Here is a 26674-nt window from a genome sequence, read left to right on the forward strand (position 1 = left end):
TATAGTTGTCTAATCGTCACCACTCCCCCAGATGACCACAGACTCCTGCCCGACAAGCAAGCAAGTTCAGGTAATTTGGTAGAATGCCAGAGGGGAGCTCCAGGATCTATAGCCGGGTATACCATCAAGGATTGGACCTCCTGCCATATCTTGATGGCCTGGACCACCAGTCGAGGGGCCCCCCCCAGGTATCTTCCCACCCAGGAGTAGCTGCGAGGGTGAGATGTCGGGGCATATTTGATGCAAGAATGTGGTCGGGAGCGAACTCTGGTCAGTGTCCTGCATCCAATGTCTAAGGTGCGAGAGCTGGCCAGCGTAGTAGTATAGCCTGAATTGTGGTAAAGTCAGACCCCCATCTGTCCGTGGTCTAGTAAGGGTGCTGACGCTGATCCTGGGGCGCTTATTAGCCCATATCAGTGAAGATAGTAAGCTATTTAGGTGCCTAAAGAAGGAAGCAGGCACGTATACCGGGGATTGATTTAAGACGTATGTTATCTTGGGCTGTAAAATCATTTTAACTAAATTGACCCTACCGATGACATTTAGGGGCAATTTGGTCCACACCGACAGTTTGTCCTTAACGACGGACAGCAGTGGATGTAGGTTTCTAGGGATAAAGTCCTGACTGGTATTGGTGATATTAATCCCCAGGTATTTAAAGTGGGAAACCCAGCTAAGTGGGAGAGGGGTGCCCTGGGCCAGCGGTGGGGGGCCAGCGGTGGGGGGCCTCGTAGGGGCATCATGGAGGATTTAGACCAGTTCACAGTGGGGCCAGAGAAGCCGCCAAACTCCTCCATCAGCTGCAGAGCAATCGGTACAGACAGCCTATAGTCTTTTAAAAAGAGAAGTAAGTCATCGGCATAGAGTGCCACTGTGTCCGTCCTCTGACCCAGTTGGAGCCCAACAATGTCTCGGTGTGTCCTAAGAATGCAAGCAAGCGGTTCGATAGCTATAGCAAAAAGACCAGGGGAAAGGGGGCATCCCTGTCTAGTACCCCTTCCCAGCGCGAAGGGAGGTGAGACATGACTGTTGACAGAGACCTTGGCCATCGGGTGAAGGTACAGGAGCTGGACCCATTTTAAGTATTGTGGGCCGAAGCCCATACGTCTCATTACCTGCCATAGATAAGGCCACTCGACAGAGTCGAAGGCCTTATTGGCATCATACGAAACAATAGCAGAGTACGTTTCCTCCGCATGGGTGGCCTGAATATGTGTAAACAGCCGTCTTAAATTTATACTGGTAGACATACCTGGCATGAAGCCGGTTTGATCCGGATGAATAATGGACAATATCACACTATTCAGCCGAATAGCCAGGACCTTCGCCAAAATCTTGACGTCAGTGGTAATCAGGGAGATAGGTCTGTATGAGTCAGGGTGTTCAGGGTCTTTCCCGGGTTTGGGTATAACGACTATAATGGCCTCGGACATAGAGTCCGGTAGGACATTAAGGTCAAGGAGGTCATTGAATAGATTCAATAGCTTAGGGGCAAACAAGTCCAAGTGTGTCCTGTATAGTTCCACTGGAACCCCGTCCACGCCCGGAGCCTTCCCTCCGGGGAAGGACCTGATCGCAGCCTCTATTTCAGTAATTGTGACAGGTGCCTCGAGGGAGGATCTAGCCTCCTCGGGCAGTGTGGGTAAGTCAATGCGGTCTAGATAGTCATTGAGTTCCCCCTGCGAGCATCTTAGACGTGAGCGGTATAGCTCCTGGTAAAAAGTAAGAAACACATCCGCTATTTCCCTGGGGGATGTCCTCAGTACCCCGTCAGTGTCAAATATTTGGGCCACAGAGTTGGTGGGGCGGTCCAAGTGTACCAGGTGAGCCAAAAAGCTGCCTGTCTTGTCCGCATTCATGTAAAGTTTATGGGATTTAAATAATAGGATGCGGGCGTTGCGCTCCTCCAGATGAGAAACCCAGGTAGCTTGTGCTAGCTCCCACCTTGTCCTGGACTCCTCTGAGCCCTCCTCTAAGTGTGTGATCTCTGTGTGCCGACATTCATCCTCCAGTTCAATACCCCTAGCTTTGTGTGTTCGTTTAATAGAGGCAATTTTGGATATGAGGGTACCTCTCAGGTATGCCTTGAATGCTTCCCACACTACCGGGGCAGGGGCTGTACCTATATTGATGTCGAAGTACCCATCCCACATAGTCTGGAGGTCCGAGGATTCTCTGAGTTGTAATAACCAGGAGGGGTGTAGTTTCCAGAAGGACTGTCCCCTCTGGCATTCCATCCCCACCGTCAGCATGAGAGGAGAGTGGTCTGAGACACCTCTTGCTTTGTAGCAGATGTCTTGGAGTCTAGGCAATACTGAGGGAGTGACTAGGGCTAGATCAATGCGCGAGAAGGAGTGGTGAGTCTTAGAGAAGCAGGAGTATTGAGTGACCGCGGGGTGCTTTAGTCGCCAGGCATCCCTTAAACCAATCGACTCTACGTACTTTGCAAAACCTGTGGGGCGGTCTTCAGTAGGGACGGACCCGGGGGGCCACCATCTGTCTAGCCGTTGGTTCATTAGTTTGTTAAAGTCCCCAAGGCATACAACTGGTGTATCGGGGGATTGGGCCACATAGGCAGCCACTTGTTTTAAGACATCATAGTTGAAAGGGGGGGGGATATAGACCGCCAGGATAAAGAAGGGCTGGGAGTATAATTTGCATTGGAGAAAGACGTACCTACCCAGTGGGTCTGTCTTAAGATCTAGCAATGCAAATTGTACAGATTTATTAATTAGTACAGAAACCCCTCTAGAGTGAGTCGTGTGGGAGCTATGATATGCCCATCCCACCCATGGCCTGCGTAAGGACATTAGTCTATTGCCCTCCAGGTGGGTCTCGATCAGGCAGGTGATGTCCGAGCCGTACTTCCTAACCATTTTAAGAACTAGGGTACGTTTAACTCTATCGTTTATCCCCCGGACATTCCAGGTTAAAATGTTAAGTTGTGTCATATTGAGTTATAGGGCGTGGGCCATAGAAAGCTGTTATATCAGTGCTGCCACCTTGTAGACCTGAATATACCACAACCATTGCTTCAAAGAACATCATACCCTTCATTTGTGTGCATATCAAATCAATATACCTTGCATGACTAATAGAGAGAAAGAAAAAAGAAAAACAAGAAAACATAGAAAAAACAATCCCAACAAAATACACCCCCACCCTGTATACCTCCCCCAACCTTGGCATACTTGTAACCCTAACCTAGTAACTATGGAGACCAGAAGGGTCAGCAATATCTAACGAACTATGGGAGCAATCAGTTAATAACTACCAATGCAAGCATCGGGGCCCCCTGGCCATGTATTGAGCTTTCACTTGTCTAAAGTGACACTTATGCAAAAAAAAATACATAACATTTTAGTAACATTCCCCCCGCCACCCCCCCTCCCTCCCCCTCCCGCATAAGGCATAATGAGTCAAATCAATTGTAACACATCTCTAATGCTATTCACGTTAATCAAACAACATCAGTACCACTCAGGCGTCTTAGGATCTCCTGGAGAGCGCATAAGAGAGTAGAATGAAATGTCCAGATAGGTGTAAATCGAGTCCTTCTTCTGGCTGTTGTAGAGGATCAAGCCGGAGCCAACTGGCGAGCACCAAATCTATCTAGCCAGGCTGCCACCTCACGAGGGCTGCTGAAGAATTTTGTCTCTCCCTCCGCCACCACCCACAACTGGGCCGGGAAGAGCATGGAATAGGGAAGGCCCAAGTCTCGCAACCTGCGCTTCACGGGGACGAAAGAGGCCCTCTCCTTCTGTACCTCTATGGCGAAATCAGGAAATGTAGAGATGGTGACGCCATTTCTGATCATAGGGCCTTTGGTGCGATTCAGACGCAGGATCGTGTCACGGTCCTTATAGTGTAGGAGTTTGGCTATAAAAGTTCTGGGTGGAGCCCCCGGAGGAAGTGGACGGGTGGGGATTCTGTGGGCTCTCTCGACAGCAAATTGGGGGGTGAAGGATTCTCTGCCAAATGACTCGATAAGCCAGGCCTCCAAGAAAGCCTCTGGCGCCGTGCCCTCCTCCTTCTCCGGCAGGCCGACGAAACGGACATTATTTCTCCTCAAACGGCCCTCCATGTCCATTAGTTTGTTCTGTATACTTGTGACCTGCTCTGTCAGGGTAGAGACTGTGGTTTTCATAGGATCAATTGCGTCTTCAACCCGGGTCTCCACCTCCCCCACACGCTCCCTGATGCGCTGCACGTCCTGTCTAAGGAGGGACAGGTCGCACTGTACCTTCTCCATTTTATCAGACAAACGTTTCTCAGTGCCAGCAATGGCCTCCAGGATTTGTTGGAGGGATGGGGGTGCAGGTGAAGTGTCATCAGGGGGGGCTTCAGAGCTGGTTGGGTCCCCAGAGATTTGCCCAGAGTCCCCTGGCGGTGCCGGCGGGCCCCTTCGCCTCCTGTCCCCTTGCAAATTTGGCCAGCTTTGCTGCAGAGGTGCTATGATTCTGTTTCACCATGGTTGAATGGTGCCAGGCTAATATATCCCCTCCCCAGCTGAGGCAGTCTCTGTTGGTGCAGATTATAGTGCTGGATCTATTGGTGGGGTGTGAGTTATTATCAGCTACCCTCACCAGGGCAGGGAGTGCAGGGCGATGGCAAGTCTGTGGTGAAACACCCTGGACAGGTGCAGCAGGCAGGGGATCTGAAGCCCCTCTGAGGGGGTTACTGCAGGCTTGTGCGCTTGTATGTGCGCAACGTTGAGCCCAAGATGGCGCCCGCGACACAGGACTCACCAGGCTCCGGGTGGAGAGGTGCATAATGTTTCCCCCACGATGGATGCCGTCGTCGTGCGGAGGGTATCGGCGGGTGAGTCGCTCTCAGAGGTCACCTCTGTCGCGCGACCTCAGCAGCGGGCGTCCAGGCGGATGTGCGCTGTGCGGCAGGGGAGGTAGGCCGCAGTCCTCTCCTCGGTCCGGCGAGCTGGCGGTAACGCCGGGACCGATTCTGTCGGGCGGGCGGCTAGTTTGGGGTAAGCCTGAGTCTCCGGGCAGCCGCTGGCGGGGAAATCAGGTGTCGCAAGAGGCACAGGATGGGGTATCGGATGGTTAGCCAGGGAGCTCCGTCCAAACGCGTCCTACCCGCTCCCGCCGTAGCCACGCCCCCCTTTATCACCAGTTTATCACTTCACCAGACTTTCATACATCTGCCCCTCTGTTCCGTTATGATGTAAAGGTCTGAGGGGTAGATTTATTAAGCTCGGTGAAGTGATAAAAAGTGATAGTGTCTGGTTCAGCTCCTACCTGTCATTTTTCAAGGCAAGTCTGTAACTTCACAGTTAGGAGCTGATTGGAGGCTGATAAAATCCAGACACTTTATCACTTCACCGAGCTTAATAAATCTGTCTCTAAGTTTCTGTACACATGGGTCCTACACTACCCTGTAACTATATACCAAACTTATTGGCAGATCATCTCCCCAGACAAGTGTTTTGATTTGCTAATATTACTGTTTTAAAAACTATAGTAAAAAAACAAAAAAACATTTACTACGGTGACCGGTATGTTTTAAGGGCAATGGAACAATACAACCTATTAATGGCATTACCCTTATTTACACCTAGGTTGTACATAAGTGCCCATGCAGCAGGTATTATTATATGGTCTTGATTTGTGAGCCTTCTGTTTTTAGGTATCTTGTTTTCACTTGTTATGGTAATCCTAATAATGTGTTTCAATAGGTTGAGCTTTTCAAAAAAGATGTGGAGTCTCTGCAAGCAGAACTGAGCACCGTGTCTTCAATAAGCACCTCCCAGCTCAGCCTCTATGAAAATTTCCACATCTCTCCCATAAAGGTAATTACAGTCTTGTGATATTGCACAGTTGAGATTGTAATGTTGTCTGAATGTGCAGTCATTGTGTAAACTAAAGGTTTTAAAACTAGGTACCGCAGAGAACTTGAAGCAATCCAGTCTTATATAGGTGAGCAGGCTTCTTTGTAGGCTGGGTCATGCACTACGTTTTGCTTTAAGCCTTTCATGTTGTACCTCAGACTTCAGATATTGCTGAGGCAACCCAAGTTGTGTACTGTCGACATACAGTACAAGGGCATGTCGATTACACAGTCCCCGAGTTTTCTAATGCTGGAATACTTACTCTGCAATAGAAAAAAATGTTACATGGGCCAACATGCTGCATCTGTTTGTTCATACCTCCCAACTGTCACGATTACAGCGGGACAGTCCCGATTTTCGGGTCCTGTCCCGCTGTCCCACCCGCGGCAGGCATTGTCCCGCTGCGGGGGGTGGCAGTTGGGAGACCCCCCAATCTAGTAGAATAGCGTCTATTCTCGTATGCAAATTAGGTCGCGGCTAATTAGCATAAGCTGCAACCTCATTTGCACAGCGTCTATTCTCGTATGCAAATGAGGTAATGGCTAATTAGCATAAGCCGCGACCTCATTTGCATACGCCCCGCCCCCTTTTCGGAAGCCGCGCGAGTGTCCCTATTTCTACAGGTCAGAAGTTGGGAGGTATGGTTTGTTTGTTATTGCACAGGTCAGATATGTAGCAGGCTGATTGTATAACATTTATTTTGTGTATGTTTTGCTTAATGTTTGTTTACACTCATCCCCCTAAAGCTACACTTGAGTTTTTCTCTAAGTACTGCTGGCGATGATGGGAATAAAGAACTTCGAGATAAGGAGCTGATACCGGTCCAGTCTTTAAACCTCCTGCTGAAGAGTATTGGTGCCACCCTGACTGATGTGCAAGATGTGGTTTTCAAGTAAGTGCTTCATGTCTGCCTTGTAGTATGATGCCATGTGTGCGTATAATTAAAATGATTGTTGTTCATCATACATTTATTTGTAGATTGGCTTTCTTTGACATTCAGAACCAAGTTTACTCTAGACAAGAACTGCAAACGGAAGTTATAAGGCATTATTCAAAACAAGTGAGTTTATATTGATATACATAATGTGATTTCCTTCCCTTTAACACGTTCACTACCACAGACATAGGTTACAGAACCTCTGCACTCTACCACTTCCAGTTGTGTCAAACGCAATTGTTTATATTGAATGGAAATATCCAGCATCACCTTGCAGGAGCAACCTGGCCTTCCAAAAGTCTTCAGTTTAGTTAAAATGAATGTAAATAATATTATTCTCTGAAATACACATCATTTAATAATAGAAGTAAAACCATTCAACTTTGACACCACGTAACACACTCTTAGCACTGTTCTTATAGCAACTTGATATCTTTTGTATTAGTTTTTATGAGTTCAAGATGATATCCCCACTTTTTTAATGCGCTTTATACACTGCAGTTAACACATGATACCTGTGCCTTTATATTTTTAATCAAGTTGCTGTTCTGATTTTATTGATAAAAGTAGTACTTGATATGATGTCCGCAACGTTGCCAGTAACAAGTGGTCAGCCAAGCAAGCCTTACCAGGGCAATGGTAAAGACAGCCCTTGGCTGACCAGGGCAGTGTGCATAAACAGTGCACGCTATGCAAATTTAGGCAGGTACTAAACTGCGTGGCTACAACATTTATAGAAATATATTTAATTTGATCAAAATATGCACAAATTTCAAATCCTTAATTAAAAATGTAATCACAAAAACCTTTTGGTTTTGTGATCTTGAACCAATAGACAGTTGTGTCCTCATACTTCTAGCCTCAATTCACCACACAGTGGAAAATGCCTGAGGTGAGCGAGTTTACACAACTCCGCTTGTATCAGCTTTTTTTTTTGTGTGCAGAAAATGCATCTTTGTTGCAGTGTGATGTGACTAGGATGCACAAGGTTATTCTGCTGGTTAATTTGATATGAAACTTGTATATCTGTGTGTGACTGGGACTGTATATAAATCACAAAACAATTGACATACTGTAGAAAAAAGCCATAGCCAATGCATTGCAGCATGTTCTATGCAGATTCAGAGACTCAGTCGCAGGCAAATAAACAAGTGTAAAGTAAATGCATCGCGTTGTGTTACTAAAACATATTTTTCACAGAAAAGACACCCAATGTGAGTCTCACAGAACCTGGCGTGCCAGAAGAGTCTATTTTGCGCAACTGACACATCTGTAGAACGGCACTGGCCCACACAAAACCAACACGGGAAACAGCAGAACAGGACTAATTAATGATATAAAGAGACTTTTGTACTCCCATACCTTATAGCTGAAAGAGCTAGCAAATCCGAAACGTGGTAAACGTTTTATTATTTCCCACATATCTGATTGGTTACCTGGTCCAGTCATGTGATATAAGGGAGTAGTAGTCTAGTTATCAAGACCCTTAAGTCTTTAGGTACGGAAGATGTAGCAGTCCTCTCACTATGGGGGTGATTCAGGACTGCTCGCTAAGCAGCAGTCGTTCACTGCTTAGCGAGCGGCCTAGCGCCACCCATCCGAAAGTCTGCTCCCCCCTGCCTAGTCCCCTCGTTACAATGCGAGGGGATGTACGTGAACACATGCCCTCGCATGCACCGGAAGGGGAGAGAAATTATTTTATAGTTGACAAATTATTTCTCTCCCTTTCAGAACTAACTTATATTTCCATCGGAGTCCGCCGAACAGGGGACGGGGCCCGCCCGTCTCACCCCAAGCAGGCATCTACCCAGCATTTTCACGGAGACACCCATAAAACACCGGGCGTTCCCCTGCTCCGTGTCGGTGTCCGCCTCCCTCCCCTACCTGCACAAACGCTTCTGCCAGTGAGAAAGTCGCTGAAGGCGTTTGCACAGGGAGTCTGCGCAGACCACCCACCATCGGAACAGGGCAGATTTCGGGCCCCATCCATTTGGTATTGAATCACCCCTTATGTGCACTGCTCATGTCTAATTTAAAAATAAATAAATATAGTTTTCAATAAGTGAAGAAATGTTGACTTTTAATCTACAACAATGAATTTCATTAAAGAATGATGAAAGATGTTACAAATAAAAACAGTATATAATGTCAAGTTATTCTTTTACATTGTAGGCTATTAAGCAAATGTATGTTCTTGTTCTTGGCCTTGATGTGCTGGGGAATCCCTTTGGTCTATTTCGAGATTTATCTGAAGGTGTAGAGGCATTTTTCTATGAACCGTACCAGGTAATGGATATTATTCTAATTTCTGACCTAGTCATTTTAGCTGCTGGCATCCCACGGCATTTAAATGTATGTGGTAATTCTATGATAAATCAGTTTGTTAATAGACAGCGGTAGCAGTGCATAAATATATTGCTGTTTGTAGACTCAGGTACACCAAACATGATGGGCCCATAACAGCCAGAGAGACTGTGACATATAGTTCGAACATTTCTTGTTTTGATAATTTCTCTTTTAAATGCAACTGTTTATCAGTTCTAAAAAAATCTAACATTCATTGTACACCCAAGTCTTATGTGCACTGTACAGTTAGTAACAAGCTAACCAATCATAGTCAGCAGCACTTAGGAGTGTGTTCAGTGTTTTTGACAGTCTTAATATGGGCCAATTTGACAGCCCAAATTCAATCTTCCGACTCTCTGAAATGTTCTGACAGTCGGAATACTCGTGGACTGTCGAATTCATAGGTGTTTTGTCAAAAACAGACGCAGATTTGACAATTGAGCATCTGTTTTCAACAATGCAGATTCGACTTAAAAAAAAAAATCATATCTGCACGGGCTTCATTGGGGTTGAAAATGGCTGCACTGACTAGATGTATACCGACAAAAATATCGGCACACATTGAATACCCATTTAAGCATGTTATATCCACCTTACTGGCCTCAGAATATTATTGCCATCACTGCTTAGCATATCGGTAATTGTTGTGCCAGACATTTTGTAATTATATTTTGCTTACTGTATTATAGTTAGGTATTATAGCCAGTGTGACCATTATCATATTTCCATTATATTAGAACAACTATTGAAGTTTGATTACTGAAATTCTACATAATAACACATTTAGACATACCATGTTAATTATTAAAAACTCTTAGTATAAAGCAAATACACAGAATAGAGGACTCACTCCTCCAATGATCTGTGGTGAGAAGGATGAAATCTTTAGATTGTAATTTCGACAAACATCTGTGTACAGCAGGCATGTCCAAACTATGGCCCTCCAGATGTTGTAAAACTACAAGTCCCATCATGCCTTGCCACATTTTTCCTATTAGGGAATGATAAAACAATTGCAAGGCCTGCTGGGATGTGTAGTTTCACAACAGCTGAAGGGCCATAGTTTGGACATGCCTGGTGTACAGCATGCAGTGCCATCTGCTTACCCATACACTTCCTAGTTTTACAAACTATATAATATATCCAGTGGTTCCAAAACTCGGTCCTCAAAACCCCACACAAGTCATGTTCTCCGGGTCAGCTGTGGGTTTTTAAAATGTGACAGTTGGTGACATACAGTGCTACTGCTGGGTAACCTGTGGTCCGATTTTAGGAACCACTGCTCCACGTGATGAATTGATGGGCTATGCATGTAGCTTGGATTTCCTGCTTGTGGCCATGTTGCTACACTGCAAGTGAAGTATTGAAAGAGTTATGGTCTCATACATCACACCCCTGTATAGCCAGCATGTACAGTAATTCAGATTATCATCAGAAGAATACCATTTGCAGTGGCAAAAGTAGACAAAGTACAGACATTTTTTTATTTTTATGCGAGCCCAGTTCTCCAGTATTTCAGCTAGTACAGAATGAAGATGACTCTTTGGTAACTTTTTAAAGAACGATACTACTGACCAAAGCTGGACACACAACCTGATATTGGAAATGTGTCCCATTATCTGGTATAACTATCATCTGACAGCATCTGACAGCATTTACGGGCCTCTATGATATTGTCTCCTTGTGATCCTCTCCAAGGCCAGGGCACTGATTGCTGATGTTTGTCTTTTGTTTGAACAAAAATGGGGGGGGAGGGGGGGTATTCAATGAAAAATCCAGACTTGCCTATTCAATGCATATCTATAAGATGGTTTTTCCGCTGATGCAGAAAAGTCGAATCTGCGTTGGCAGAAATTAGTCGAAAACTGCTGCATTTCCGACTAAAACACGTGGCATGTAATTTGCTGATCCACGTGTTTTTCAACCTTACTCATTTTTACGACAGTCGAAAAATCGGTACTTGGATTGAATAGGTTGAATGTAAATTCAAGCGAAAATGCAGATTTGATTGACGGATTGTATACCCCCAAAGTCTTAATACAAGTTGAAAATTGCTAGGGCTAAATGTTTTAGCATGCGATTTGCCAGATATTTGGTATTGTGTGCACATTTCTTTTAAAGCAGCAATCATTTACAAGGCAAAAATCCTCTAGCAACTCATAGGCTATTACATGTAGTGTGTAAATGTGCATAGGATTTACTGGGTGTTCTGTTTTGTGATACTCCCACAGGGGGCAATTCAAGGGCCTGAAGAGTTTGTTGAGGGAATGGCTCTAGGAGTAAAGGCTCTCGTAGGAGGAGCAGTCGGTAAGTTAAACGACAAAATTTCTCCCCTTCTATTTTGCTACTAGATAAGATAGCAATCCATATTATGATGTGCAGTTGACATGTTTGATTTGCTGGATATGTGGGTACAGTTTGGTGCACACCAGCAGACTTGTAATTAATACAAGGCACAAGTCCAATGAATTTATCTGGCAGAGCAGTTCAGAGCGCCAATGTGTCGGCATTCTAATTATGTCAGTTTTTCACATGGCAACGTTCAGATGCCATTATTGTGAACATGTCGACATTCTGAGGATGTTAATGATTCTTACGCAGGTTCACCTATGGAAGCCTTGCTATTACTTTTACTTCCTTTAGCTAGTCATGTTTGGTTGTCTTCTCTGCGCTCTTGAATGGTTATGTCCGAGCCCGGTTGGGCCGACCAAGGACATACATAGACCAGCCATCTGAGGATCTTAAGTTAAACCATGTTGACATTCTTAGGTGAACATTATTTATATTGACATGATAACGTGTTGATGTAATGGATACCAGCTCAGATATTGTACTTGTTTCCTGCAGAAGAAAGTAGTGGTATGTCTTACAACTTGTCAAAATGTTTAAATAAACAGACTCTATTTGAAAAAATATATGTATTATAGTAACAGAGAGAGGGGGGTGTTACATAATAAGGACATAAAACAAATGTATCTTACTGATACAGAGCTTACTGTACAAAGAGCTGTCTAGTGAGCTTTTCACAATAACCATAGGTGGGTGCACAGTATGGAATTATCTCTGATGGAGAATGCCGTGACAGCTGCCTCGCTGGGATTTTGTTTTTTCATCTTTGAATCTGGATGTACGAATAGATTGTTCCCTACAGTATGTACAGTAACTGTAACACTGACGGGCTAGCCATTTACATTTCATTTAGTTCATTGTCATAGAAAGGTGCTTCAACCTAGAATGTGGGAATGAAGTTTGTATAACTTTTTTACTTTTTCCTGTTATGCTATACTAGTAAGCCCGCTCGATGCAAATGCTTCGAAAGCTAGTCTGCCACCTTGTGATTGCCTCTGTGTTTGTGCATGTGAGAGGTAGATGGCAGTGTTTCGGAGACACATGGACATTAGACATATATGTAGAGATGATACTGTAGATATACTGATACTGGTGTTTGTGTGTGAGTGTGTATTTATGTGTGTGTGTGTGTGTGTGTATGTAACGATGGTGGACCCGTCACTCAGGGCTTGCTGCATAGAAGGTAATACTTGCTCCGGTGCCCCCTTAGGGAGGAAATAAATCCTCCAGTATACTGTATACAAGGTAATGAAGTGGCACTCGAAGACTTGATGAAAGGTGAATGAGAGGACAACTTTAATCCATCAAATCGATGTTTTGGGGTTCTGTGACCCCGTCTTCAGGATACAAAGTGTGTATTTGTGTATATATACATTATATATACACATACATGCACACACATATACATAGGACAGTGTATCCAGAAAGTATTCACAGCACCTCTCGTTTTCCACATTTTGTTACATTACAGGCTTATTCCAAAATGGTGTAATTTTATTTTTTCCCCACAAAATTCTACACACAATACCCCATAATGACAATGTGAATAGGGAGAATGTTGCTAATTACTAATAATAAACTAAGAAATCACATGTACTTTAGTATTCCCAGCCTTTGCCATTTAGCTCAAAATTAAGCTGAGGTGCATAGTTCTGCCTGCTGTATGCTTTGGTGTCTAACATATGGTCTGTTCTTTATTGTATAAAGGACCATTAAGAGGTATTAATGCCCCATGATTAGTGTGGTTACCACCACTGAGATACCTTGTTTAGCAATAGCATACAAGTTCATAAATGGCCTTTGTAAAGCAACATTTCTTGCATGATATATGTTTGCCTCATAATCCTGGTATGTAGAATACGGTACCATTGTGGTACCATTTTCATCTTAAACATGAGATATTATTTTCTTAGGTGGTTTGGCTGGTGCAGCATCCCGTATTACGAGTGCAATGGCTAAAGGTGTAGCGGCTATAACCATGGATGAGGAATACCAACAAAAGAGGAGAGAAGCCATGAACAAACAGCCAAGTGGAATCAAGGAAGGCCTTACACGTGGAGGGAAAGGCCTCGTATCTGTAAGGAACAGTTTTGGAATATGTGTTTCTGATGATGACTGTTCCTTATGAAATATTAATCTTGTGCTATTTTATTTCCTAATGATGAGCAGGTATACTTTCCATAGCGGACAGACAAATTTACTATTGAACATTTTGGGTTCCGGTTGTTAGGTCTACAGCGACTAGGTCAATAAATCAACCACTATTTGTTGACATGGTCAAAAGGTCGACATGCACTACAGATAGAGCCCTCCTCATTTAGCCTGTTAATTGGATTAAGTGAGTAATATGATTACTATGCTAATCCCCTACTGTATTGTTCTATATATTGTTATGCTGCTGAGAAGAATAAGATCGCCATGGCTAGCCACGACCTAAGGAACAAAGTTGACAGGGGCTCCAACTGTAGGTCGGCCTTGACAAAAAGTCAACCTAAGCAATAGGACAACATGGCAATGGCCTACATGGTCTATAATGAACATTACATTTCATACATTATGATACACGTGGACTACATTTGAGAATGGTAAAGTGTGCCAAGTGAAGCACTATGCCCAGAGCGTGGCGCTAGAAGGCATTACACTAATTGGGGGTCCATGTCCATAGATGTCGAAAAATGCATGTCAACCTTTTAATGTGTCAACCATTTTTCAAGTTAACCTATTGCTTATGTTGACCTTTTGTATGTGTCAACCTTTTCACTTCCGACAATTCATGGTCGACCTAGACACTGTCCACCTAGTGATACACACCTGGGGATTTTACCTATAACTGTGGGCAGTTTCTCTTAGTGCACCAAACTTCCTGTTATTTAACCTACAGAAGAACACTGCAATCCATTCATTATATCCAGAGTATGAGTGGCGCAGGAAATTATAGCTGGACTTTGTATTCACCTGTGTCACAACTATAATAATATCTCAATATATGTACGAGCAAGGGCTGCTTTTACCTCCTTTATCCTACAGGGGAGCTTAGACTTAAACCACAGCCATAGAAAACCTGGCATAAAAAATCTCTTGCACTCAAACCATCAATATACATAACACGGCACTTGTTATTAATTTGTGCATGACCATATCTCTCCTCGGCTTACGTATGTGACAGCAGAAGTATCATTAGAAAAACAATGGCAGCAGGAAATCTCAGACTCAGAGTGATAAATAATGCAAAGTACAGAGGAATGGACCCTGCTAAATTGATGTAACCAGATAGTTGTGCCAAACACACAAATGTTTTTCAGTTTGTCCAGAGATTTTTCTTTTTTTAAGTATAGCAACTGTGCCCCCAAAACCATTGTGTTTTTTTAGTTTTTTTTTTACTTCCTAGCAAGTAAACCCTTTGCTTAAGTTAAGATAGAGCCTGTGGGCAAGGAGAAGGGAATACACACATGGTGCACTCACTCCACCAACAAGTTATTCAATTGCATACTGGAGGGGAATAAACCCTTGTTGGTAACTGTCATGTTAGTTAGGGGTGTGGTATAAACACACCGACAGTAGGGATTCCGACAGTCATTACTCCGACGTCGGAATCCCGACTGCACAGCGGGGGGCGCAATGAAGCCCCTTGCGGGCTCGCTGTGCTCGTCACGCTGCGAGCATGCTCCCTCTATGGGGGCCGTGGACCCCCACGAGGGAGCAGTCGGGATTCCGACGTTGGAGTAATGACTGTCAGAATCCCGACTGTTGGTGAGCCGTCCGGCACCCTTAGTTAGGATCATCGTTTACTGGAGAACCAGAAATGTCAGCAGAAAAAATGATCAATTGCTGTTAAAGCAAATATGATCATAGAAAAATATGTTTGTAAGTCTCAGCTTTTATGCTGTCATCTGTCTTACAATTACTTTTCTTTCTAATGTGTGTTTAAATCTGTCACGTTCTATGAGTGTGAATCATTATGTTCTTCTTTCTCCAGGGCTTTGTCAGTGGTATAACTGGGATTGTTACAAAGCCAATTAAAGGTACAGTGAATTACTGCAGTGATCTGACAGTGCTCTGAGTATTTGTGTGTGTGTGTGTGTGTGTGTGTGCGTGTGCGCCTGTGTGTGTGCCACGATCTCTAAAATATCATGAAATGGTTTTTTGTAGGAGCTCAGAAAGAAGGAGCAGCTGGATTTTTTAAAGGCATTGGCAAAGGATTAGTGGGTGCTGTCACCAGGCCAACCGGAGGTATCATAGACATGGCCAGCAGCACGTTTCAGGGCATCAAAAGGTAAATCTGTTGTATGCAGTGTTTAATTCAGTGTGTGCATACCAGGTGCATGCCTGTTTGTACTTTTGTTGTAACTAGTTGCTTAGATGAATAAGAGTAAGAATGATACAAAGTTCTCGCCCTGGTAAGTAGGTTTGTGTGTGTGTGCGTGTGTGTGTGTGTGTGTGTGCGTGGGGGGGGGTGTACAAGTAGCTGCAAATAACAGTGATGCTACATTGTTTGGCTGCATATACCCTGAAGCACTATAGAAACATTGTCCAGTTTGATAGGCCACAAGGCTAATAGGGGGCGCGCTGATCCCTGAACTGCATGAATAAAGGTGCTCCCTGGAGGATTACCTTTACGTCCCTCACAGTGCACTGCACACCTTACCACTTCTATACCACATCTATACCACATCTATACCGCAACTGTTCTCCCTAAAAGAGCAGATCCAATGTATGCATTTATGAGCACTCTGATCACTCTGGGGAAAAAAAGAGTTTATTTCCCCCTCCTATCAATCCTTTCCTTTATTTCATAGCACACCTACTGCAAAGTATCCCCTAGGCATCCACATACACACACCTGCAAGCACAGAGCAATTCATAGATTAGCCCACCCCCTACACATACTGTACGGTATTATCTATTTTCACATCAACCAAGCATACCATCATACCAAGCACCTTAGTACTGCAGTTACTACCTTTTCTCTAAATGAGATACTGTACCTGCCAGCCTTATCCTATTGACACCATCCTTGTAGTAACTTTTATGGTAGTGTTCTTTTTAATCATGATTCATTTCAATGGATTTTCCTATTTATTATCGAGATATTACCGAAGACAGGAACTTGTGCGATAGACACCCTCCAATCAACTCGATGAGCGCTAATCTTTCTTCTGGCCTTTTTATTTTATTTTTTACAGTGCTACGGTCACTTCAGAAGAGGTGGAGAGCCTGCGCCCCCCACGATTTATACATGAAGATGGAGTGATACGGCCGTACAAGTTGAGAGAAGGCACTGGCAGCCAAATGCTACAGGTGATGGCAACGGAGTTATAAAATCCATAATCCTTGTCAAGTTTCAGAAATAGATTATAAAGCAGTTTTCTTTTGAGCTTTTTATCTAAGTACAAAGTTTAAATGAAGAATACATTATAATCCAACATGCTAATTTACTATTTTCACACCATGTTAGGAATTGTTGCTCTCCGATAATAGCTATAAAGGGGATATTTTCGTGTATACTTGGACTTTTGGACCCATGCAGAATTATTGTCTCTAGAAAAGTTATTTTGGGTCAGTTGGATAGTACTAGCATATACTAAACTATAGGAGGCATCTGATTGGCCTGTATTCTATTCATCAATGTCCTATTTTACAGATGCTGCAATACATCATTGGTACAATAACACCAAACACCCCCTCTCCATGCACCAGCTCCCATGAGATTCTGCCAGTGCTGAGTGTCTTTTTGCACCTTGTTTGTAAAAAAAAAAAAGACTTAAGCAGCCCATACACGCTGCTTTGTGGGCGTGCTGTACTAGCAAGGATCACATTGCATGTGCATCCGTTGTGCATGCAATGCGATGCAATGTGATGAAACCTAAGTACAAAAAGTATGTGCTTGCACATACTTTTTGTACTTAGGTTTCATCACATTGCATCGCATTGCATGCAAAACGGATGCACATGCAATGCAATGCAATGTGATCCGTGCTAGTACAGCACGGAAAGCAAACACACCCACAAAGCAGCGTGTATGGGCTGCTTTAGTCTTATGGTGTGTACACACCATTAGATGTGCCTTAAGATCCTATCCACGATCCGATCAGATAGGATCGTGGATAGGATCTTAAGGCACATCCGATTTGCATCCTATCTTGACTATATAGTGCAGATCTGCACTATATAGACAAGGCAGCCAAGAGTTTCTGGCTTCCGATACGTGAACGCGCATTGGGATCGGATCGGGATCGCAAGGGTTAAAACCCTTGCAATCTGCATCCGATTCCGATCCGATGCCGATCCGATGTTGACTATATCGTTAACATCGGAAAGGAAATCGGACCGTGTGTACACAGCATTAGATGCACCAAGAGACTGTGCTGAGTAATTTGATATGACATTTGCATATATGTGTGCGATTGAGTCTTTGAATCTGTATGCAAAATGCTACAATTAAGAAGTTGCAACTTTTTTCTATTCCGTGCAGTAAACACACCGATATGCAAGTGTCATAAAAATGTGACTAAGGTCTATTTTCTAAAAAGAAGACTCCCAATGTTAGCAGAGTCGCTCAGGACCTGGCGGTTCAGTCCCACCAGGCATCTTGGACTGGGTGGTGTATTGGGGATAGATCTATGAGGACACATTTGTACATTTCTATCCCATTTCACTAACACTGTTACACTGTATTCTAAAAGCTGTCCTTTATCTATTTTAAAGTGTGAAGTATTTTGTAAGGTTTTTTTTTTTTTTTACAACTTTTATAATGTTTGATAAAAAAATTATAAAGAAAAGAAAAAACAGTACATTTCTTTCTGAGTAAAACGTTAATGGAATTGTTAGGTTTATAGAACACAAACACTCTATTATTTTTTATTTATGTTACACCTTAACAAATGGGTGGTGTTTTTCTTTTGTTGATGGGAAATCCTAATCCAATGAAGTTGAAACTTTCCCCTAACCCTCCCTCGCCGCAGCCTAGTCCTAGCCCCCCCCCCCCCCCCCCCCCCAAGCCTCTTTTCTGGTCCCTAACCCACCTAAAACTAACTACCCATCAGCCCTAACCTGCCTTCTTAGTGTCTAACTTCCCATCCCAGCAGCCTAACCCTAACCTTAACCTAACCAATGGTTAGACCAGACTTATAATTGGTTATATTCATCAGGTACTTACGTAAATGAACCCGTATGACAAGGCACGTCACATAAACGCTCAAGTGCTTAGATATAGGACTACCTACATTATCTCATTTTGAGTATGAGCTGCCATGAAGAAATGGTCTGACAATGTTGATGAATGCTACAATTGACTGAAATCATCACTGTGTAATGAAGGCAGAGCTCTGTCAATGGCAATATTCTGAGCAGATAAGTAAAACGTGGACAAATAAACCATTTCAAGTCACAGAGCTGCAGCATTTATCTGTATGCTACTCAGAAAGTGGTACCAATGGAATACTCCTTAGCAAGTAGGCCCATGCCTAAATTAGGTTTAAATCAGTATCTGCAAAGTGGTTGGCAGGCTATTCTATGCCTATTACAGTAATGCAGGGCACACACCAGGACGACAAGGGCCCAATCCCATCAAGCTAGATCCAATCCCGACCGATTGGACGTAGATTGGGCCCTTTTTTGCCTGTTCTGGTCCGATCCCAATCCGATGTGCGGCCCCGCGGTTCGGTTGGTCGTTATTCAGATCCTACCTGCAGCAGGTAGGATCTGAAAATGACCATACACCCGGGTGCGGATCGCGATCGGAACCCGCTCACGGTGCTCATTGTGAGCGGGTCGGAAGACCCGCTCACGATGTGCATCGTGAGCGGGTCGCCCTGGTGTGTACCGGGCATTGGATTAAAGGATTGATGCATTTATCGCACACTTTCATGTCTCAAAAAATTGCAAGTCTAAAAATTGCACATTATCATTACTAAAAATTGCATTTTCTTTACTAAAAACTGCACTTTTTCCTTACTAAAATTTGCACTAAATCGCATGTGCATTCTAAGTTTGTCTAAAAAAAAATTGCGAGTTTGCTTACAAAATCGCACATTTTACATGTGCAATTTGATGCGATTTTAAAACTCGCGAAAAAATTGCATCCTATTAAATCTCTCCCAATGTGTCCTCCTGGCCTTGCCACTTTAGCTATTATGGTTATCATACTTAAAACTTAAGTTAATGCTGTAAAGGGCAATACTGTAAAGGGAAATTTGGTTATTAGAAAAACGCCCATGAAAATACAGTGTACGTATATTACAAAATTGCAGTATGTAATAGCAGAAAGTAACCATATTGCATTTTGTATTTCTCTTTCAATGCACTTACTATTTTACTCCTCATGGTCCATGCATTTTATTTCTTTTACTTTTTATTTTACTGTTAATCTTCTATTCATATTTCATAAGTCTTCTAAGCATCCATTATTGTCCATAAACCTAGCAATGTGCTATTAATTCATATGCTCAGACTATTTTGTAATTTTTTTCTTTTATTTCTAAACACTTGTATTTTAAAAATAAATTTTATTTGAAACCATTTCAATTTGTTATTGTTTTCTGGCATAAGTTCTTTGTATGACAGTTTTTTTTACTCCACAAAATAAGAAACTCACACTGATACCCCTTTTCCACTAGCAAAGTCTACCCAGATTTTTGCCCGGGGATGCGCACCAACACAGGTTTTTTGATAATGTGAACGGGTCCGTCTTCAAAAACTCAGGTGGACAGACCAGGGAATTCTACCCTGGTAGCTACCATGGTAAAACACAGCAATGACACATGTCTGTGCGCAGTGTAAATGCACATTACCCAGGTTTTGATATCCAGGTATGATCCGTGTTCAAAAACCTGTGTTTAACACGGGTTTCAGATGGAAAAGGGGTATGAATGATGATTTTTTTTTTTGTGTGCTCTTGTATTGACATAGTCATATAGGCATGATACATTTGTGTCCACATTTTTAATACAGATGTGCTCTGACAAAATAGATCTGCTGATCATTTGGTCAAGTGGATGAGCTTGATAGTGAAATACACAAAGTATTTTAAGGTGTATACAGTCATTTTTAAAGATAATTCTTAAAGTTTTGTAATATTTGTAAATAGTGAACTATTTAGTACAGCTATAACATAAAAATATTTTGTGTGTTTTAACAAAAGTACTTGATGTTTTACAAATTCTTAAGTTCCATACACACTGGGCGACTATGCCCAGCGAGTATGGACAGCGATGATGCCAAGCATCGCTGCGGGGAAAGCCGCTCAGTGCATACACACTGAGCGGCTTTCCCCCTGCCCGGCACCATCAGAGGGGGAGGACGGCTTTGCATAGCGCAGAGCTATGCAAAGCCGTCCTCAACGCCGCTCATCTGCTGGTATAACCAGCAGATGAGCGGCTTTCCCGGCGATAATGCGGGAGCGCACAGCAGCGCTCATCGCCAGGGCATACACACTGAGCGGCTTTCCCCCTGCCCGGCACCATCGGAGGGGGAGGACGGCTTTGCATAGCGCAGAGCTATGCAAAGCCGTCCTGAAAGCCACTCATCTTCTGGTATAACCAGTAGGTGAGCGGCTTTCCCGGCGATGATGCGGGAGCTCACTGCTAATCGCCGGGGCATACTCACTGGGCGGCATTGAGCTGAAAGCAGCTCAAACTGGGTGTTTTGAGTGACTTTCAGCTCAATATCGCCCAGTTTGTATGGGCGTTTAGAATCCAACATGTTCGTTCCTATTAAAGAACTACTAAAGTTAGCCCTTCTCTATACATTTTCAAAGAACCATGCCTGCATAATAAATAGTAATTATTTCATTGTTGCTCATTATTGAATGAAATTGTTAAATAGAAAAGGTAACATTTATAAATTTGAATGTAGAAAGTTTTAATATTTTGAAGACTTGGTTACTATGTGCCCATTAAATAATCACCTAGAATTATGCGCTTAATACAAAACTATGCCTTGTTGTTTTTAATTACTTTTTTTGTAATTGAGCCAAAATTCACACTATGGTACATGGATTGAGTCAAAATTCACGTTATGCCACACAGATTAAGGCAAAATTCACATTTTGCCACATGGATTGAGCCAAAATACACACTATACCAAACAGATTGAGCAATAATGCACAATATGCTCCATAAACAAAAATTTACAGCCACCGCCGGGCAGAAAGGACAGCCATTGTCAGCCGGGCAGAAAGCAGGGGGCTACCCGGCTGTATTCAGAGCACTGCAGGTCCCAGCTATTTAAAATAATACCCCTTTTACACCAGAAAATGCAGGGATTTACCCGGGAATATGGTCCCAGGATCATGCACGGACATTCCCGGGCTGGCCCCTTTTACACCAGCCTAGTCCCTGCATTTTCTGGTGTGAGGGGGAAAGGAACCCCCCCCCCCCCCTTTCAACACCCAGCTATATCTTCAGAAACAACTGGCCCATTTACATGTGGGCTTCAAATGATTTTGGTCCCGTGAAACTGGGCCATTTGGTTCCAAAGAAATCTGTCCTCAAACAACATGAAAAGCCATGAAATTGTATTTCAAAAATAAAAAAAAAAATCAGTTTACCCGCAATATATCTAGAAACAATGAACCCATATGGACCAGCCTGGTATCAAATTGAAAGTCCAGCGATTTGGATTAGACTGAGCTTCTGTGATGCCGGAGGGGGAACTGGCAGCCGTTAGAACTGGGTGGGGGTTGGAATTAGCGGGTCCCATGTTATCCTATTGGGAAAACGTTCCAGCTTTGCAAGGCGGTATCTCTGGTTCCCGGGGGGCTAGCGACGCAGGGCTGGGCTCGTTGGAGAGTGGGTCTGGAGCTGTAGCTCCATCAGGCCCATTGTTTATCCAGCCCTGCATGGCTGTGGTGTACATAAACCACCAAGAAGACAACCAACACTCATTAGCAATGTCAGAGACAACCAAGAGCCTTTGCACAGTAGGGAGGTACATTCTAGCAATATCAGCATTTATAACAGGCATACAAAACTTGGACGTGGATTATCTCAGCCGACCTCCAGTTGTTCACTGGATGTGGTCCCTACTCCCATATGAGATTGGGCAGCCACTATAGTGCTGGGATCTTGAGGAGGACCGTCTTCCTGTTCCAGATGTATTTTATTCTGTTCTGGCTTATTACGCATTTACACTATAATGTTTGAATTTTCTGTATTATATGAATGGTTTTCCTCTGTACCCCCCTCTCCCTCCCGTCTTTCTTTTCTGTACTAATATTTTCCACAAATATTATTGATGATAAAATAAATTTTGCACAGAGAACATTAAATTAGATTTTGTAACAATAGATTGTAAGCTTGTGAGCAGGGCCCTCCTACCTCTATGTAGTTTACTACCCAGTTTGTTTTATCACTGTTTCCAATTAATAAATAAAGCACAAGAGAATATGCTGCACTGTATAAGAAACTAAACAAATACCTCTTCTGGGTGTAAATTTCATAAGCAAGCAAAATCTATGTCTGTTTTTATGCAAGAAATGTAAAATGGCAATACTATGTAAGCCAAACTCTATTGCCCCATTGTAAATGCCTTGCTCACACATGCCCCTTTGAATTAACTTGTGTATTCTGCTAAGACTAAATGCAATTATAGCCTACTAGCTTAAAGTCCTTCAAAATGATGGCTTCTGCAATGTACTTTCACTTTGAGTTGTCAAAGTTTTTACCCCACAAACACTTCACCCCACCACCTATCTGCTCCTACCTCCTATCAGACATCACCGCTCCCTCTCTCCATATCCAGCAAGTTTAAAACAGATGTGTATATGTACTGTATGTATGTATGTGTGCCTATATAGATATATATATATATATATATATATATATATATTTTTGTCCAGTGGACCGGCACTCCATAAACCGTGTGGTATTGTACCTGGTTGCCTTCCCTCCAGTGTCCAGAAATTGGACGCTGTATAGATATATTGCAGTAGCGGGCGGCACTCCAAGGATTTGTAAATAAGTCAAACACAGACTATCGAATAGCCAACGTTTCAAATCTTTATCGATTTTTCGTCAGGGATAATACAAAGTAAGTACAGTAATTACCTTTATACCGTAGAACACCAGTGAGAGCAGCCTCCCGACAGCAGCATGCAGATTGCCCCATTCTGATGACGACACTGCTCATTGGTACTTCCTGCGTATGGACCGCACCCAGCTGGTCGCATAGTTTGGTGGAACGCACGCTATGCGTGGGGTTACCCTAGTAACCTGTATCCATGCTGTGCGTCCAGAGTTACGGGCGCTGCAGCCGCTGTTTGGGAAAAAGAGAAAAGTGATGAGAGATATCTCAAGAAAAGAGTGGAAATTACGTGAAAAGCATGTTTTAAAAAAAAAGTGAAATGAGCGAAAGGATCACATCTTCACAATATTGGGTCACAACGTCAATCAATGCATGTGAAGTACATAATAAACAGTTAGTGACATCACTGGCAATTAATCACACTATATTGTAACATGATTAAATGGTAATTAATTAAGGAAATGTCCTCTGCTCAGATAGTCCATTTATACGGCACACAAATCGTCCATAAGAAAGTTAATATTGGGGACATGAAAAATCGCGGAATATCGGGGTTTAGGGGCCAAAAAAGGGAAAAGAATGGGAACGAATGTTTTCAGAAGAATGGTGTAAACGAAAGTTGTTCATTCAACCCTCTCGGGGCGACAGTATCGAGTCTCAGAATCCATCGAGCTTCCCGTTGTAGAAGTCGCTTCCCACGATCACCTCCTCTTGTAGAAGCTTCAACTTGGTCTATTAGTTTATATCTCAGCTGGGCTAAGGAGTGTCTTGCAGCTTGAAAGTGACGAGCTACTGGCTGATCGGTTGTAAGACCTTCGCATGCATGTCGGATGCTGGACCTGTGTTGTCCGGCTCTTTCCCTAAAGGTGCATATAGTTTTTCCGACATAAGCCAATCCGCAGGGACATTTAATAAGATATATTACATATCTGCTTTGGCAAGAGAGAATTTGCTTTATTGCTATATTCTGGCCAGAATGCGGATGTGTGAAGGTTGCACCGATTTCCATGTGTCGACACGTAGCGCAGCCGACACATTTGTAGCAACCAGGGCGCCTTGATAGGAAGTGTTGGTCAGGCTGGGGTGATATTTTGGTGATGTCATTCTTCACCAACCAGTCCTTTAAGTTCCTGCCTCTTTTTTGACAGTTAAGAATTCTGCTGTTGTGCAGTGGTTTCAAGCTTGAGTCGCTGGATATAATTGGCCAAAGTTGCTTAGTCGTTTTGGAGATTAGCTTACTTGCTGTAGAGAATGTGGTGACGAATGGTAATAAATTCTGGTTATTCTGTGCTTTAGTTTGTAAGCTTTGTGCACGACTGATGGAAAGTGCCCTTTGTTTGGCCACCAGAAGTTCCGGTTTTTTGTAATCCCTTTGCATAAATTTGTATAGCAAAGTGTCCATTGCAGCCTCGGCTCTATCCTCACGGCTAGTTATTCTCCGTATCCTCAGAAATTGTGAAAAGGGGATACCTTTTTTCATTGAGGTGGGATGATGGCTGTTCGCATGGAGGAAAGTGTTGGTGTCAGTCGGTTTAGTATAGATGTCTGTCATGAGCTGATTATTTTCTTTAGTGATCATGACATCCAGAAAGTGGACTTGGTTTTGACTGCATTCGTATGTGAACTTTATGTTGGCATCCATTTGGTTAACAGAAAGCATGCTGTCATCAAAGTCTTGTTGTGTGCCCGTCCAAAGTAACAGGATATCATCGATAAAGCGGGTAAAGAAAAGTATCTGTTTTTCCATCATGGGGTTATTCAGGAAGAGTTGTTTTTCAACTGCAAACATATGTGCATTTGCGAAGGCCGGAGCTGCGTTACTCCCCATTGCACACCCCTGTCGTTGGATGTAGTATTCCCCATTGAAATAGAAAAAGTTTCTAGTTAGAGTTTTTTCTAATAATGCCAAAAGAAACTTGATTGCCGGTCCTTTGTAGTTGTCATTGTTAGCCAAGATTGTTTCTACAGAATTTAAGCCTGCGTTGTGCGGGATATTTGTATAAAGACTTACAACGTCAATGCAGCACAGTATACAATTGGTTGGTAGTTCACCTAAGCTTTGCAATTTTAGCAGAAGATCAGTGGTGTCTTTTAGGTACGTAGGTTCTGCTTGTATTACTGGTTGAAGCCAGTAATCAACATATTTAGCAATTGTGCTATATAAAGAATCCCGGGCCGAAATAATTGGCCGTCCGGGCGGTGATGTCAGGTTCTTATGTATTTTTGGCAAACTATACAGTAGTGGAACTACTGGGTACTCGACAGTCAATGCTTCAAGGGTTTTCTTGTCAATGATACCTTCACTTAACGCATGTTTCAAAATATTGTCAATTTCTCGCTTAAAGGTGATGGTTGGATCATGACCAATTTTGTCATAGACAGTGGTATCGCTCAATTGGCGGTCCAGTTCAGCAATATAGGTTGCTGTGTTTTGGAGGACGATTGCACCACCATTGTCAGCGCTCCTGATTGTGAGGTTTTGGTTCGCACTAAGTTTTTTGAGTGCGTCCACTTCATTTTTGCTTAAGTTGTTAAAGTTGGGACCGATCATTTTTGTAATTGGAGCATTTTTCATGACAGTCTCATCTAATAGCCGATTATAACACTTAATAGATGGGTTATGGCTTTGTGGATCGAAGCTCGATTTTTTCTTAAATGGATGGGTGCTTTGTGTGTCCGATTGGTTGGGCAATTCACTGGAATTAGCAAAGAATTCCTTCAGTTTAAGGTTCCGATGATGTCGGCTGAGGTCGACTTTCCAGTCAAATTCATTCCAGTGTGTTGTAGGGACGTATGACAGTCCTTTGTTTAAAAGATGGGTTTCCGTGTCAGAGAGTTGATAGTCAGACAAGTTTACTACCAGGTTAGTTATTTTGCATTGCGCTTTTGACGACCTCTCGCTCTGCCCACCGCGGCGGGTGGTTTTCCTCCTGCGCCTGTGCGGGTCATTACCCCTAAAGGGGGTCTTCTCTTGTTGGATTCATTGTCGCTTTGTGTAGAACTATTTCCGCCAGTGGTTTCAGATTCTGGATCGCGTTGGCGGTACGGGCGGCGAGATCTGATCTGGCGCTGGTGTCGAAAGGGATATCTGCCTGTTGCCCATGGGTAGACAGATTGTTCCTGGTAGTCCCTGTCGACTGTTGTTAGTTTGGTCTTTTTATATTTGATTAGTTCTT

The 26674-nt window shown here is 43.2% G+C and overlaps 1 protein-coding gene across 1 annotated transcript in view; it reads left to right on the forward strand.

Annotated features, from left to right (window-relative positions):
• The window catches only part of VPS13A (vacuolar protein sorting 13 homolog A), a 226647-nt gene that overhangs the window by 178747 nt on the left and 21226 nt on the right, over positions 1-26674 (forward strand). Inside the window, exons 60-68 of the mRNA XM_083186138.1 lie at positions 5693-5806; positions 6592-6737; positions 6824-6905; positions 8955-9068; positions 11360-11435; positions 13391-13554; positions 15454-15499; positions 15627-15750; positions 16661-16775. Of these exons, the coding sequence (XP_083042264.1) occupies positions 5693-5806; positions 6592-6737; positions 6824-6905; positions 8955-9068; positions 11360-11435; positions 13391-13554; positions 15454-15499; positions 15627-15750; positions 16661-16775 (981 nt within the window). The remainder of the gene's footprint in view (positions 1-5692; positions 5807-6591; positions 6738-6823; positions 6906-8954; positions 9069-11359; positions 11436-13390; positions 13555-15453; positions 15500-15626; positions 15751-16660; positions 16776-26674) is intronic.

This window comes from Crinia signifera, chromosome 1, assembly GCF_055691185.1.
Source record: "Crinia signifera chromosome 1, ASM5569118v1, whole genome shotgun sequence".
NCBI classification, from domain to species: Eukaryota; Metazoa; Chordata; class Amphibia; order Anura; family Myobatrachidae; genus Crinia; species Crinia signifera.